The sequence below is a fragment of the Anneissia japonica genome, unplaced genomic scaffold, assembly GCF_011630105.1.
Source record: "Anneissia japonica isolate Jap-2015-1 unplaced genomic scaffold, ASM1163010v1 scaffold199_len4679917_cov187, whole genome shotgun sequence".
Taxonomy (NCBI): domain Eukaryota; kingdom Metazoa; phylum Echinodermata; class Crinoidea; order Comatulida; family Comatulidae; genus Anneissia; species Anneissia japonica.
Window position 1 is genome coordinate 1,571,417 of NW_022686322.1, and position 17,313 is coordinate 1,588,729.

Below are 17,313 nucleotides of genomic sequence, written 5' to 3' on the forward strand. Positions count from 1 at the left end.
TGAACATGCTTCTTATGCACACCAAATTAGCGGATTCACTCAGCTTAGAAAATATTTAACGCAATTTTAAAAATCCAGTACTTGCATACTGGAGTGTAAAGTCAAAACAAAAATGTTAATTAGCAAGGTATTTTCCTATGTTTATTAAGATAATTAAAATGAAAATTCAGCATTTATTGTAGACGTTATTTATAAATGACTTGAACATATCCATGAATTTAAAGTGAAGATATCATTGTTTACTGGCAAATACATAACACTTTCCTCCCACTTTTTAATGTTTATAAATCTGTATCTTATGAACAGTTTCGTCAAAAACTCTTTCAGGTTCTTAGAAAAGCTATACAACATATCAATTCCAAGCCCACCCACCGTTCCCCCACTTATGGGGACAAGCTTATGGACTAGAAAATTAGGAGACTACTTCCATATATGAACATCTAGTGAGTTCATGAATTATTTCAAGACTCTAGATACGCCACTGCATACAGTATATTTGCACTGGTACTGGTAACTCAGTATGGGCATTTATAATGCGCCTGTTCCTCTTGAGGTTAAAAGCGCAGTTCTTTTCTCTTCATTGAGTCCATTTGCATTAAGTGTTGCTGCTTGAAATCAGCACAGGAGCAGGCAATCAGACATACTACATATTAGTCACAAGCGTTAAAAAAAAAGAAAAAAGAAAACAGTGGTCGCGTTTTCTATATTTAGAAAGGACTTTCTGTTTCAAACGTCATAGACCTACTAAAAATAAGAATGAACAGGGAGGCTTTGTACTTTTGTAATTATATATTAAATATTACTTATGTAATTCAATAGAGTAATTAAACTTTATTTAGTGAATGTGAAGCCTGAAGCAAAACCTAGGTCCTTAATTAGGTCCTATTTTATGAGTTCTAAGTTTCAAAACCCATTTAATTTCTGCAAATCTTCTTTCGTTAAGAGACCTAATGTTGTTATCTATCTATCTATATCCAGGCCTATCTGTCTGTCTATCTGTCTGTCTATCTATCTGTCTGTCTATCTATCTGTCTGTCTGTCTGTCTGTCTATCTATCTATCTAGGCCTATATACACATATATATCGGTATTATTTAAAACATTAAAGTATGAAAATAATGGCCAGTTTCCTTAGCAGCCGACAGCTGAATTGAGGAAGGACTTATTTCTCTCCCTCTTTCTGAATGTGCTGATACAAGGCTTGAAATCATGTTTCCCAGTTGCTTGAACTATTTTCTCCATGCTCAAACCTATTCATTGTTATTGGGCTGTTGATTTGTAGCCTGACAGAACAGACAAATATCCGACGTGAAAAATATTAATCCAATCTAAACATAAACCTTGACGTCTGAACATTTCCTTTTCATTGTTGTTAGTTTTGATTATATCTCGTCCTTATGGTTTGTGCCGTTGTATAATGCGTTAGCAGCAGCATTTAACAATATCTCCTACGATTTTGATTAACATTAAATCGCGTCATCTAAAAAAACATGATATACAAAAAGTAAACAGACTGGACACTTGATGTTAACGAAAGAAAGATAAAGAACATAATGTGTTATGAAAAGAAGTGCACGGCAAAAATCTTTCTTGGTTAGCGTACATTGATAAAATTTTACATACTTCAGGCCTACCTTGTCTTCATTTATAAAGTTCCTCTATGATCAATTTATGTAAACATGCTCAAATAAATTGCGAAAGCTTTTTAATATGCGGCTGCTTTTTGCATGTCTGATCGTATGATGAGGCGCGAAAACAACAATGTTGTCTTGGATACTAGTTGGTTACAGTGTGCGCATATGAAATTACGCGTGTACACGCCTTACAGATTTTCGCGCAACTTGAGTATATGTAGAGGGCGCAATATGAAGCCATGTTACGTACAGAGCTCTGCCATCGTACTGAATGCTAAAAAATAATGGCCAGCTAATATTCCTTAGCAGCCGACGGCTGAACTGAGCATTTTTTTTTTTAATGAAAGACCTGCACAGAACATACAAAAATTAATATCAAACATTTCATTAATTATTTAACTAGCAATTATTAAGAAAATATATCCATAAAAGTCAATGGAATCAGCAAGTCACTAAAAAGAATTATTCCGCTTTGATGTTGTATTTGATGTAACACTAATCTTATACTGTATATGAAATCATATTGTTGCTTGTACTTCTCGTTTGTCTGTTGTTTATCTTTCATGGTTACCGGACTGTTGATTTGTAGACTGACAGAACAGATTAATGACTGACGTTAAAAATATGAATCTAATCTAAACATAAACCAATTGTCTGATCATTTCTTTTTCATGGTTTTTTTTTTATTGATATCTTTATATAATCCTATATGCACTACCGTCCTGATGGGACGTTATTAAAGGCGTTAACAGCATTTAACACTATTTACTACGATTTTGATTGACAATAAATCATGTTTTTCAACAAACAGGATATGAAACGAAAACAGACTGTTAACACAAGCTAAATGTTTGTTAGCGCATGCAATTATAGAAAAAAAAAATATTGGAACACTACTTTGGTAAAATTATTTTGCTGTAGACCTACCTTGTCTTCATGTATATTCCTATAAATAATGATAAGGAATTTATGTAACTTGCTAAAGTAAATTGTGAAAGCTGTTCAATGTGCTGCATCTGCGGAAACAACAACAATGTTGCCGTGGAGTTGGTTTTACCATGGTTTTACGGTGCGCGTAAGAAATTATGCGTGTACACGCCTTTCCGATTTACGCGCGAATTGAGTACTGTACTGTATAAAATTGAAAAAAATCGGAAGCTGACGAAAAATACATTATGAAGGCACATTTTAATCATTACAACACTGTTGTCAAGTTTAACTCAACGTTTTCATCTTAGTAAAGTAACAATTATGGCATTAACATTTACAATATAATAATTAAAAAATATATAACGAACATCCTTCTTATGCACAAGGTTGAGGATTCGCCCAGTTTGAAAATATTTAACACAGATTTAAGGATCCAGCAATTGCAGACTTGAATGTGTAAGTGAAAACAAAAATGCTCATTAGCAACGTATTTTCCTATTTTTATTTATATAATTAAAATGAAATTTCAGCATTTATTCTAGGCGTGGTTTATAAATAATGACTTAAGCATTACCATGCATTTAAGCCGAAGATATGATTGTTTGCTGGTAAATATAATATTAAATTGATATTAATAACATTTCACCCAGCTTTTAAATAGTTAAAAATCTGTATATTATGAAATAACTAATCTGTATATTATGAAATAACTAACTTTGTCAAACACCCCTTCGGGTTCTTAGAAACATATTAATTCCACCCCAACCCACCGCATCCCTGGAGCCTGGCTTAAGGGCCATAAAATCAAGAGACTACTGTACTTCTATTTATTTTTTCAGTTCATGAATGATTCCCTCTCAACACTTATCTTGTGCAATTCTTTATGGAAACCAAATTTCAGTCCAAAATGTTCTTAACTAAATGGAGAGTGTAACGTAAAAGCTATACTATCAATATATTATTTAAAAAAAAAATTAAATTAATTATTACACCTAGCAATATAGTCTTTTATTGTGGATCAAGTTTTTCTAGATAATACTTTTTGACAATTAGTAAAAAAGTGCAAATAAAGAACCCTGCATTGCATTAATTTTACTAGTACAGTACTTTCATACAGTATGTGTATCATGCAAGTACCAACCTGCCAAAGCAAAACTCAGTAAATTATACCAAATATTTATCAGATGTACTAAAATACAATAAAAAAAAATTAAAACCCACCCATATCCCCCAATTACATTATTATTAATACAGGATTTATTAAGCCATTTTCCACAAAGACCAAAGCACTGTATATATTGAAAAACAAAAGAAAAAAAATTGCTCACCAAAGGCGAAAAACAGCAATTTAACAAAGAGCAGCACAAAAATATAATAAAGACCTACTCTTTTGGAAAGGGACACGTTTAAAGAAGTTACAGTATTATTATTATTACAGGATTTATTAAGTCCTTTTCCACACACACCAAAGCACTGTGCAAAGTGAAAAACACAAGAAATAAAGAATTGCTCAGAAAAGGAGAAAATTAACAATTTAACAAAGAGCAGCACAAAAATATAAAAAAAACCTACTCCTTTGGAAAGAGACACGTTTTAAGAAGTTTGTAAAACCCTTTCACGCTACTGTAGGGCATCACACGCATTGGTTGGCAGGCTGTTTTATAACTTAGGCATAATTAGAGAAAATGACCTATCACTAAACAATCTTTTTGTTATGGGGATGGCGAGATGAGCAGAATCTTGAGAGGATCATGGTAACCTGTGTCAAATATCTTAACAAGGTCCTGAAAATAAATGGGTGACAAAACATGGAAGCAGTTCTAAATATGCACTAAGATCTTTAACTCAAATCATGATTCAATCCTTAAACTCATTACATGGATCATTACTGACTTCTATTGTCCATTTTTGTATAACTTGCAAGTAGGATAGAATGATTACCTTTTAGGAACAATTAAGTTATTCCAAAGTCTTCAGAGCAAAGAAAAAAAAAATCCCATACAATGACGAAATGTTAGTTTTGAAGAGCACATAGTTAACAGAATAAAAAAGGTAACTAGCTCCGGTAATAGTCAAACTGTTGCCAATGATCGCAGTGCCAATCTGAAACTGGTGAGTGTTGATGTGAAAAAAAGCTTGTGAAAGTGAGCGTATGCTGTCCAAATATGGGCATGATTATGTCATATCACACCTTAGACCTATCCAAGTGAGCATTTTTGAGTGTCGCCCTCTATGTCGGCGCCATTACAGAGGGCGCCATTCTTCTTGGATAGGTCTATTTTGGCATGCACAAAATTCCAAACCAATTTCAACATGAAAAACAGGATACAAGTATTTACATTTCAAAATAATTGCCTGGATTAATGCCAGTTTTATCAAAATCATAAAATTAACACAAAGAGCTATCGCTTAACCTTTAACCCTAATCCCATTTTATACAGCTTTTTACCTATAAATATTTACACTAAATGTCACATCTACTGAATCTCTTATGCATAGATACATCGTTCTTGGGAGAAATATTCAAGTAATCTTTGGTTTACTATATCAATGGATAACATCTCTCTTTATTAAAAATAGTGACAGAATTGTATTTACTTCCAGAAGTCATCAAGATTAATAATAACATCCATGTAAATGGAAAGTGCATAGTCTGAGGTACAGTACTTCATTTCAATTTTCTTTTAAAAATTTCAAGATATATACAGAGCATATTTTAGAAGGTCATTTTTTTTCAAGGTTTGAAAAGTACAGTCAAATACTAATTAGTATTCATATGGTGCAGTGATTTGTATTAACAACTGTCATAATAAATATGAAAAAACCCTAGAAATTGTAAGTGATGAAAAAAATACAACAAAGAACATAAAATAAATACAGTATAGGCTAAAAAGTAAACACAAAAAAGGAGGGCATTAAATGAAATATTACATCAATAATATTACATAACATTCAAATATTACTTTATATAATTACTGTGGATGTTTACAAATTAACTAAACTCAGAATTTTTTTTAAAGATTTTCTAATAGATTTGAAGCAGTGACAGGATACCTCAGAAAATAACTCAAAAATACTTACATAGCAAGTAATATAATCATCTGTAATGTTTAAACCATTAAACAAATTATTTCTTATACTCTCATAACAAACATTCAAACAAACACATCCACACACCACAATAAATAGACATACACACCAGCATACCACATAGATGTCTTCTCACCCACACACACACCCACCCACACACACATACAAACCTCCATACACACTACTACACATTAGCTCTGAGGTATGGCAAGTGTCAAGTTGGAATTACTATAAAAGGAATCATAATCAATGAAGGAAGTCACAATCCTATCTTTTGAAAAGGAATGGTATTGAGTAAACACAGAACTGCACTGTTGTTGGCATAGGTTAACACTATATGATTAAGGATTCAATGTATTGCAAGAGCCTCCCATCTGAGTTATCCTTAGGCAGCTTATCAGTCAAAGAACCCTAAAAAAAATTATAGAAATTTATTTTTAATAGCCAGCCAAAAACATAATTCTGGTCAAATATTAATACTGATGAATCTGATTGGTGAATTTAAACAACTTTATATTATTGCACGTTAAAAAAAATTTAAGATGAACATTTGGTTTATTATTCATTGTGTAATAGCTAAAAAATGAGTAACTAAAATTAATAAAGAACTAATGATTAGTTAAAAAACAAACATTCATAAAAAAATATTTGGAACTTTGCAAAAACAAACAATAAAAACAACAATAACAATAATCATAATAATAATAATAATAATAACAATAATAATAATAATAAACAATAATAATAATAATAATAATAATAAACCGATGTCTTCAGCAAAAGAAGCAGGAACAATATCTCTCAGCCAACATACCGCTCACCAGCTTACCTTAAATTTGTGTAGATACGTTGTAGATGAATGCCATTTATCACTAAATTTGATAGCATCATTTGCATCTTTGTAAAATTCTGCTAACATTTTCTGGAAATATAAAACATTTACATTTAAATCACATACAAAAACAGTCCATTGCAAAGTATATGCTGAATTATATGACTGAATATATAATTACAAAAGTACAAATATAGGAACAATCATCAATTATAAATTTACAAATCATTAAAAGATATAGTGCACTATAGAATATTAAAAACTACATTAGAAAAACATTAAAAATAGACATACAACAGGAAAATTAGAAACAATTATTTGATTGTATCTTGTTTTTGTTGAGTATTTGCATAATGCTTATCTTTTGATTGAGGTTATCAACTATTGTGTATCCCCCAACTCTCTATGTTCAACATATACACTTCTTAAAGTCAGGCTCCGGAGGAAAAAAAATTTTTGATATGTTGTAGAACTGATTTTTCTAAGACAGAAAAATGTTGTTTGACGAAAAACTGGGGAACGGTGAACGAAATACAGATTTTTGAATATTTAAAAACTGGGGGAAAAAGGTGTAAAAATGGGCGGTTACGCCCCTTTTTCCCCCAGTTTTTAAATATTCAAAAATCTGTATTTCGTTCACCGTTCCCCAGTTTTTCGTCAAACAACATTTTTCTGTCTTAGAAAAATCAGTTCTACAACATATCAAAAAATTTTTTTTCCTCCGGAGCCTGACTTTAATCTTTATTATATGTACATTATTAATGTCAAAAGATTAAAATTAAATCAAAAGACAATTTAAAAGAAATAATAAAATCATCTTGAAAATGTAACCATTTACAAAAGTTCCAAGAAAACCCCTGCCTCTTCTTTAAAATTACTCCCACCACCGTCTTCTCTCTCAAGATCCATTTAACTCCCTCCCTCCCTCTCCTTTCTCTGACACCCCAATCCCCATTCTCTGTCTCAATCTCACCATTTCTTGCAAGACATCTTGGGTGAGGAAGACATCTTGTTGCTGGCTGACCTTCATCGCCATTGGCATTCCTAAATCAAGGCTTCGCTCCTTTAAGAACAAGAAAGATAACATAGAATATGTATTTATACTATTATCTAAACTGTAATTTTAATGTAAAATTATATAATCATAAACATGTCAATGTAAGTGTAGTGAATAAGTAAAAATAACTAAGATAAAAATGATAAAAAAGAATATAAATAATAACAATACAAATTTTAAGACTTATAGAAATGATGGTGATATTGATTATGATTATAATGATGATGAGGATGATGTTGACAGATGGTAAAAATTATGATTATGATGTTGTCAGTAGCCATGATACATACAGATTATTATGTCACTGATGCTGATCAAAATCATAATTTAAAATACTTCCTAATACAAAAATTCAGCATCTCGACACAACATTATTATTTTCAGCTCTGATTTTTTTAGAGTAAATTTTGTCTGTGCTTGGCGATGAACAGATGATGTTGATGTTGATATTGATGCTGATCAAAATCATTATTTTGAAAGTGTACTTCATAATACATCCTACATCTCAACACAGTGTCATTATATTCTGCTGTTAAATTTCCAGATAAATTTTCTCTGCATGTTGTGATAAACACATTGGTGTGATCTTCATGTAATCTCAAAACAAGATTTCAAAATACAATCAGTTATTTGCTTTAGCAATGTTACATACCTCTTTTGAAGGCATCACCCAAAATGCACTTATTTTGGAACTTTTTGAATCATCCCTATAAGGTCCTGCAAATATAAAAATGAAAATTCAGTAATGTGTCCTTGTGTTCCAGCTGGAGGATGTTGGTACCATGTGCAATACACCATGACCCATGAGCACATTAAAAAATGCAGTGGCACAAATGAGTATTGGGCTTTCTCCTGTTCTACTGCCTAATTCACAACCAGAAGGACCCACTGGAAACAGGTCCTTGGATTTAGTTGGTTATTGTTAGTGCTGTTTTTTGGGGTTTTTTTTATTATTTATTTATTTCAATACAATTATAATTGTTATGTTTATCTGTCATTATTATTTTTCATTATTATTATGGTCTTTTATTATTACAATCTTATTACAGTATTATTATAATTATTACTTTTTATCTTTTCTTATTTCTTTTTTACTATTTTTGTTGTTGATATTCTCGCTATAATCATTGTTTCTCTGGTAGGCATCTTGTACAGGGACATGTTCCCATTTTGCCTACCAGTTTTGAGTGAAATAAAATAATGAATTATGTTTATCACTAAAAATACTTGTATCCTTTCCTTAAATAACACTTAGAAGGCCTATAGTAAGAGGTTATAAAGCAAAAAGTGTATAGATACCACAGATCATGGCAAGACACGGCTGGTACGACGCTCCTTCTCCCTTCAGTTTTAGCTGATATTGCATCTGACAATTGATGTCTTGGACAGAGGGTTCCACATCACACTTCGGATGACTATGATACCATCCAATTAGGGAAAGACCTCTCAATGCGATGTCACGCTGAATCTGAAGCAAATGTAGTACAAGACATTCTACAGTTGTTTCTTTTTAAAAAACTTGTGGCATGTATGTACAGTTCGCCCTCCAATTCGAGATCACCTTTGAAACCTGAAAATTTGGGGTGGTCTGGAGGTTTGGTCTCCGATTAGAGGATTAGCTTTGTGTTAAAAGGTTGAAGATTGTTATTTGGGTCTTTGGAAAAGTGGTTTCAAATTAAAGGGGTCTCGGAATTAAAGGGGTCTCGGAATTAGAGGGGTCTTGAATTGTAGGGTGCAATATATCTCCAAATGAAAACCATTCTAATTTTTGTGATTATACAATAAAAGTTATCACATTTTATATTATTACCTTAGAATATATGCCAGTGAAGTTACACATCATTTGGAAGTTCTCCTTATAGTCTCATGGGAGTAATAAAAAAATAACTGCCAAAGTTCCTTTTCCAGTGTTTTTAATAAATCAAATTTGTAACTGATTATATTTTCTTTATGTTCTTTCTTACCATAGTTTCAACTAGTGCTGCATTTTCCTTATCACCAAGCCTGCATTTACATGGGAATGCTTGTAGTACTGTCATATCTAATAAATAACAATATTGAAATGTATTTTATAAATCGTTCGCATTCCAACAACCAGACTTGCCAATGAACCTTTCTGGAATATTAACACGAGAATACTCGTCCCACAGGGTGTTGCTGAGGGCGCTAAAAAATCACGGTAACATTCTAGCGTTTATTACTTTATTGTTATAAATTTGTAGAACCACAGACGTAACGGCTGATAGTTCGGGGAATGTACACCTAGTCGACAATGTACAAATAACATATGTTTGTTTCGTAATGTGGCTGGCAGTACAAAAAACTGCACGAGTGAAAGTGCCCTCTGAACATATACCACCCCATGCAAAAAGCAAACGAGAAAACTCGCACTTGGCAGAGGCTATAGAAAGTACTGTCCCATTGCAAGTGACAAGTTTACACATCCCCTAATATTTTCACACATATTAGACACACCATTTTGGTGATACGCGACTTGACTACATTTCAAGAAGGCATGTTTGTACATGTATACTTATTTTGGGACACGGGACAAAAATGTGAATGTTTCAATGAAACTCAACAACTGACCAATCAGAACAGGGTCAGTAATATGCACGTATCTTTACACATGTGGAGTCAAACGCACATTTTTACGTACATTTACGTAAACAAGGGGCTATTGTTACAGCATGATCACTACATTCAACTTAAATAACAATAAAAATGGGTTTATTAAACCCATTAAAAAAATGGGTTTATTAGTAGATCAAGTATATCTTATAATAATTGAGTTGAGGCCTATCCCAATATTGATATTTTTAATTTTGACCTACCTATTTTCGTCATACCATTTTGGATGTGATTAATCAAGTGTTTTCTTTGTTTGTGTTTGTTGTTTCCTGTCGTGTGTACCATTCTGTAAGTGGCGGATTTGTGTTTACTGTTGATTTGTTTAATAAATAAATAAAAAAAGAGGACGACATAATCTCTTAACTTACGTTGTGTTTGATTATTCCATTTACCAGCAAGATAACCTACGACTTCACTTGTTGTTAAGTGGCAATGAAAATCCTAAACACAAAAATAAAGAAATATATTCAATTAACACCTACAGCACGACCATGTAATTTACGAAGATAAAACCAAGAAATTCGCTCACCATTAGCATCAGGCAGTTAGTTGTTATGGAAACAGTAAATGGTTGAATTTTTCCAATTTTCTCAAAGTGTACACTTTTTACTTGTGTTGTTGATGGACTAAAAATTTAAAAAAACAAAAAAAAAAACCAGATAAGTTCAGTTGTTAGATAAAGAGAGAAAGGTCTGAGGAATTGAATTGCTGGTAATTTTTATTTAAATACGGTACTTATTCTAACAAACGGCAGGGACATTTATTGTTGAGAAGGGTTTTTAAGGGGATGTTTATTCGACCAGATTTTTGCCTTACGGAATATTATCGAACAATGCACAGAATGGCAAAGACAACTATATATTAACTTTGTTGACTTTCAAAAACCCTTTGACAGTTTACACCGAGACAGCTTGTGGAGAATTTTACGCAATTACGGCATTCCCCAGCATGTAGTAACTATTATCAAGTGCTTCTACAACAATTTCATATGCAAGGTTGGGAATAGTGACTTTAGCTTTGAGGTGAGAACTGGGGTGAGACAAGGGTGCGTTACGTTTGCGTTACTCTTCAACCTGGCTATTGACTGGATAATGAGACAGACTACTGCAGATCAGAAAAGGGGTATTAGATGGTCACTATTCTCAACTCATCTAGATTTTGCAGATGATCTGGCTCTGGTGACCCATACTCATCAGCACATGCAGGAGAAGACATCCCACCTAACTGACTTTGCACACCAAATTGGCCTGAAGATTAATCAAAAGAAAACAGAAGTAATGACACTTAATGTTCAAAACCCACAAAGCATACAGGCATATGGAGAAGATCTTCCAACAACAGATGAATTCACCTACCTTGGAAGTATTGTAACACAAGATGGAGGTGCAGGAGTAGACATAAAGAACCGCTTAAACAAAGCAAGAACTGCATTCTCTATGCTAAATCCTATATGGAAATCACAACAGTTCAGCACCAAAACCAAGTTGAAGATTTATCAAAGCTGTGTCCTTTCAACTCTTTTGTAAGGGTCAGAATGCTGGAGGATGACAAAGAATGACCTCCGCAAAAAAAATATCAGTCTTCCACAATAAATCCTTGTCGCATATTTTGGCCAAATACCATATCAAATGAAGAACTTTATGACAGATGCCAATTGGAATGCATGGAAACAATCATACAAAGGCAGCGTTTGAGATGGATTGGACATGTGCTAAGGAAAGAACAGGGAAGCATTACCAAAACGGCACTCTACTGGACTCCAGAAGGGAAGAGGAGGAGGGGGAGACCGAAGATCACTTGGAGAAGGACGGTGGAAAGAGAAATGAGGGATCTGAATCACACCTGGGGAATGCTACAGTGTCTGGCCTTGGACAGAGCAGAGTGGAGGACTTTTGTTGCTTCCCTACGTGCCTACTAGGCATAATGGGCAGTACGTAAGTTATTCAAGGGAGTTGTTTAATAGTGGAAGCCGTTTATTTTTTGCGGTGTAAAATGGATAGGTAAATCCTCAAATAAATGCCCCTTAAATTTACTGTAAATATGGAAGTGCAACACATAATTACTGCATCATCATAAAGACCAAAAATCATAAAAGGTTTTATTCGAGGGCGGTGTTTATTCCAAATGAGGCTCTAGAGGAGGTGTTTATTCGAGAGGGGCGTTTATGCAAAGTGGGGCATTTATTGAATAAATACGGTATATGAAAAAATATAGGCAGCAGCAATAGTGGGTGGAGTACAAGTGTACTTGTTTTACTTGGCCTTAACTGCTAAAAACCAAGCTTAGAGATTAAGGAATGAATTTGGAAAAAATGGAAATAATGATTGAAAAGTAATTTAAAAATAATATTGATGATTGTCTGATGACAACTTTATTTTTATTGAATACAGTATTGATGATTTTATTCCTAACTTACAGCTTTGATTTTTCCTTTGGTAACATGGAGTACTTAATAATCTTTGGTTTTTCATTTGTTCCGTTTTCATTGTTATGCTTGTCTAGAAAAAAAAAATTTTAAGAAAAACAATCAATAGAAGTTAATATTTGGGAATTAAAATCATAATTAAGATTCAATTTGCACCTAATGTGAACATTTAATTGTTTGCAAGCGCATAGAATTAATCTATGCAGCATATTAAACATTTAAAGCAAAAACATCTTTAAAATTCTTCCAGATCTAAAATTTAGGATTTATATCACCATATCTTATTCTATTATAAGCTGTCTAGCAGGGTAGTGTGAACATTTCTGACTCCCACTACCTTTCCCCCAGTACTTAAAGAAACTGGACAACTTTGGGCTAATTTAAGCTTTTCCAAGATGTCTAAGCATGTATTGAGACAAAATCTTTTAAATTAATAGTGTAAGCAGGGATGTAGTTATGGTGGGTGGGAATGGGTAGGGCCACCCAGCCTTGAAGAGTTCCATCCAGTCTAAAGCTGATTTTCCACATTTGGAAAGCAAAACAAAAAAAAAAAAAAAGAAAAAGAAAAAACAATTGCCCAAAAATCCTTTAAAAGTTATTTTCGGGCGCCTAGAAAAAAAAAAATTTACCGGGGGTTGCCCCCCAAACACCCTAGGGTAGTGTTATCTCGATCGGCCCCACTTTTGGACACCTCTGGATCCGCCCCTGCTGTGTACTGGAAATATAAACCAGCCCCTTTATCTTTGGTGATGATCCCCTGAGCTTATTATAAACATTATTTAAATATATTACATAATCATAAGAAAAAAAATTAGTGATCATAATATTTTACCATCATTCTGCAATTTTACAGCTTCTGTTTCTCCTTTCTTCTCTTTATCCATTTTTCTGAGATAAGGAAGATAAAAACATTTTCAATATCATCTTGCATCTTGCAATGGATTATGACACATTTACAAGGTCAGTTTGAGCAATGCCAAGAATACAGATTTAGCTATTGCTTCCCACCCTGTTTAACTTAACAAAAAAAAATTACATTTAAACTAACATTGTACCTGATTAGTTTGACCAATGCAAAGCATACAGATGTAACTACTGCTTACCGACTTGTTTAAATTACCTACTGAACAACAAAAACTACATTTAAAATAACGTTGTATCTCATCAGTTTGACCATTGCAAAGTATACAGATTTAACTATTGCTTACTGACTTGTCTAAAGAACAACAAAAACTACAGTTAAACTACAGTAACATTGTACCTGATCAGTTGACCAATGCAAAGCATACAGATTTAACTATTGCTTACCGACTTGTTTAACTTAACTAAGAACAAAACCAATTATAGTTAAACTAACCATGTACCTGATCAGTTTGGCTAATGCAAAGCATACAGACATTGGTAGACATTTTAAGGGTGGGTGGACACTTACTTTACAGACTTATTAACTTAACTAAAAACCAAAAAAATTACAGTTAAACTATGTACCGATTTGTTCGACTGAAGCAAATATAGCAAATCCTTCTGGTAGTGAATTGGGCAGTACACCAGGAGACAATCCCTTACTTTTCCGAATAGATTACTGCAGTGCGCTATCATAACTTACACTTCAGCCCTCCAGCTGAAACGCAAGGAGAGCAGTGATGGGAATTGAACCGGGGATCAAGAGATCTCCACGGTTCAGCGCACACACCGTGGCTACCACCAGTTAGTTTAGCTGACTTTAGCTAAGCTGCTGTACATTGAAAGAATGTCTACTTTTAGAAATAAAGTTTTTGTTGCCATCGATCTAAGGCAAAATGACTAAAGTGACACACATATATACAGGTACTGTATAAACAAACTGAAATTATCATACTGTTCTGTAGCATCAACTTCCTGTGTTGGTGATCTAGCTTTTGTTGCTTCACTTCTAAGATCCACTGCTCCTCCATTATCAACCATTCCATTACTCTCTCCATTGCTTTCAAGTATTTCCATTGAATCGGAATAATTGCCATTGTCACCATTTTCTTCAATAGACAAATTCAGCTCAGAGGAAGGCGTCTATTTCAAAAAGGAACAATTTCAAATTATTATATTTATCTTTAAATTACAATATTCTAAGTAAAAATAACATTTATTTGGTGGCGCCCTCTGGATGATGGTTACCGTTCATTATGCCTGAATGACTTCATAATCTTAATGTCTTTCTGAAATTGGCATTTTAAAACCTAATAATTTACCATCAAAATGTACTAAAAACACAAAAAGCTTGCATTATTTTAGTTATTGAACACACATTTAATCATCAATTACATTTACAAAAAAAGAAATTGGGATAAATGGTTGGTCAGTGGAGAAAATGGTGTCGGTTGAACCCATTTTGTGACGCCGATAGCAACGGAGTAGTATCATGTGGTATCGTGATGTAACACTGCAGTACTCTATAACATTTGTCAAAATTCAGTATCTTTATAGTTTAACCAAGAGGTTCAACTGAACAATTATTTAGGTCTCGCTAAAATTAGACCACTTTTGGGACCAGGGTTTAAATGGTCTCTAGAGCTTTGATCTCTAATTAGAATAATAAAGATAAAAAACATTTGTTAATACGGGACCACAGAAAAGTGGTCTTTAATTGGAGGTGGTCATTAGTTGGAGAGGTCTTTAATTGGAGGTGGTCATTAATTAGAAGGAAAACCTGTATTTATAGAGCCTTTTAAGCTCTGTCCACACTACTGTATCAGATTTTCTTTGACAAAAAACTGTTATATGCCTATATATAGTCATGATGTTCCTATATATGGTCATGATGTGATGTCATCATGACCATATTTAGTTATGTCACATGTTTTTGTCAAATACAATTTGATAGTCTGGACAGGACTTTACTGTAGTGAAGGCAAAATACAGAATTCTATTATATTGTGATGGTTTTAAAAGAGAACTAGCAAAATGATTTTTTGTTCTAGAGAGGGTATCCGCCGCGTACGGTCTTTGCGTGTATGCTGTAACCATGGCTGTAAATTGTGATTGTTACAGCATGCACGCAAAGATCGTATGCGGCGGATACCCTACACGGTGGATACCCTACGCGGCGCTATTTACACAATCTTTTGTTACTTTTTCGCCAGTGACATCATGGTAAAATTGTATATAATCGCCTGTAACTTCATAAAAAATAGCCAAAAAAACGATTTTAAGGTTGATTCTATTATTAATGGCATATCAAAAATCCGCTCTAGAACAAAAAATCATTTTGCTAGTTCTCTTTTAATGTTGCGAAGAATGGGGAAAAAAAACACGATGCCGCACACAAGACAATACACGCTTTCAGCGGAATACTAAATACTGTACAATGAACTGCACTGTGCAGTAGAATTTAATACTTATATATTTATAAAACTATAATAAAGGAGAAAAAAACAAACTTTACCAAGGGTGGTGTTAATCCTGATAATTTTTGTCCCACTTTTCTGTACCAAATGGATTTAACTAAATCTAACTTCTTTCCTTGATATTTAACCTGGAAAGGGAAAAGAAATAAAATTAAACTGCTGGATTCATTTAGAGTAAATACACACAGATTGGAAAAGTTACAAGAAAAACAAAAAAATATCATAAAATGATTTTTATAGAACTTTACAGGAAATCATTCACTGTATCTTTCAGGATGCTGTATTTATAACACCATTCCTTTATGTCTATTCCATGCCTCTTTCATTGCTACTGTATAATCCTAATCAATCCTAGATCTTTATTACACAACCACTGACATTTAGTTGAGAGTTTTCAATTAGCATGACGACATAACTCTAAAACAGGTTCACTCATCCGTGACAGTTCTTGTGTTCTCTGCAAAACATAGATTTGGGCCATACTGCATCCTAGGAGGCTTCAGACGACAACAAGAATTAAATTTTCTTGCATGCACAGATGACTTCTTAGTGACATCACACTGTTCTAAGTTCTACCGTCGTCATGAAATCGAGAGCTCCCTGTGAAAGCCCTTGACATACTACAACCTATGATCTTTAACACAACCTTTGACATTTACTTTAGAAAACTAGCAGGTGAATTTAACATGTAATATAATTTTTATGGTGGATATTATAATTTTAAAATATTCTTTCATGTAATCTCTTATTGTGAAATTTGCATAATTATTTGTAGTTTACAGAGCAATTGCAAATCTGTATTTTGAGTGTTAATATGCAGGCAATAACATTTTATTGCATTGTTTCCATTTCAAAGAATTTGAATATGGCCTCGTGAAAGTGAATATTTTGCTGTTTAAAAGCCTTTGTAGTTCACAGCAAGCTTTTGTCTATATATTATTTTGCGACACCTCCAACCCTCCAAAAAAAAAAATGATTGTTAATATTTAAGTGGGTATTTGCAGTTTTGTCAAGTTGAAATGCATTTACCATTTACACAATAAAACAAACAGCTACATAGACAAGAACACGAACAAAATAACTATTGACCACATGTGTTTATGTTGACAGTAGGCCCTACTTACTGATGCCCAACCACATCCAGACTTCTTGTCAGGGTTAATAAGCTTTTTAACGTGTATTGCCCAGGCACTAGGTGAGTTAAACAAATGCTTGGTTCCATCCCAGCGAATTTGACCACTTTGTAGAAGGTCAGCTTTGAATTTCTGGCCCTGTGTAAAAAAAAAAAAAAAATTGAAAATATTAATAGTGTTCTAGTAGTTAACTGTAAAAGGC

The 17,313-nt window shown here is 33.2% G+C and overlaps 1 protein-coding gene across 2 annotated transcripts in view; it reads right to left on the reverse strand.

The window, feature by feature from the left end:
- Positions 1 to 2,802: 2,802 nt before the first annotated feature.
- The window catches only part of LOC117115338 (MPN domain-containing protein-like), an 18,739-nt gene continuing 4,228 nt past the window's right edge, over positions 2,803 to 17,313 (reverse strand). Inside the window, exons 3-15 of one of the 2 annotated variants that reach the window (XM_033259098.1) lie at positions 17,103 to 17,249; positions 16,017 to 16,106; positions 14,457 to 14,644; positions 13,431 to 13,486; positions 12,590 to 12,671; positions 10,703 to 10,799; positions 10,542 to 10,614; positions 9,507 to 9,583; positions 8,842 to 9,010; positions 8,195 to 8,259; positions 7,459 to 7,548; positions 6,483 to 6,575; positions 2,803 to 6,064 (exon numbers count right to left, since the gene is read on the reverse strand). In XM_033259098.1, the coding sequence (XP_033114989.1) occupies positions 5,987 to 6,064; positions 6,483 to 6,575; positions 7,459 to 7,548; positions 8,195 to 8,259; positions 8,842 to 9,010; positions 9,507 to 9,583; positions 10,542 to 10,614; positions 10,703 to 10,799; positions 12,590 to 12,671; positions 13,431 to 13,486; positions 14,457 to 14,644; positions 16,017 to 16,106; positions 17,103 to 17,249 (1,305 nt within the window). In that variant the 3' untranslated portion in view covers positions 2,803 to 5,986. Of the gene's footprint in view, positions 6,065 to 6,482; positions 6,576 to 7,458; positions 7,549 to 8,194; positions 8,260 to 8,841; positions 9,011 to 9,506; positions 9,584 to 10,541; positions 10,615 to 10,702; positions 10,800 to 12,589; positions 12,672 to 13,430; positions 13,487 to 14,429; positions 14,645 to 16,016; positions 16,107 to 17,102; positions 17,250 to 17,313 lie in introns of both variants that reach the window. The other variant, XM_033259091.1, reaches the window with a different exon arrangement.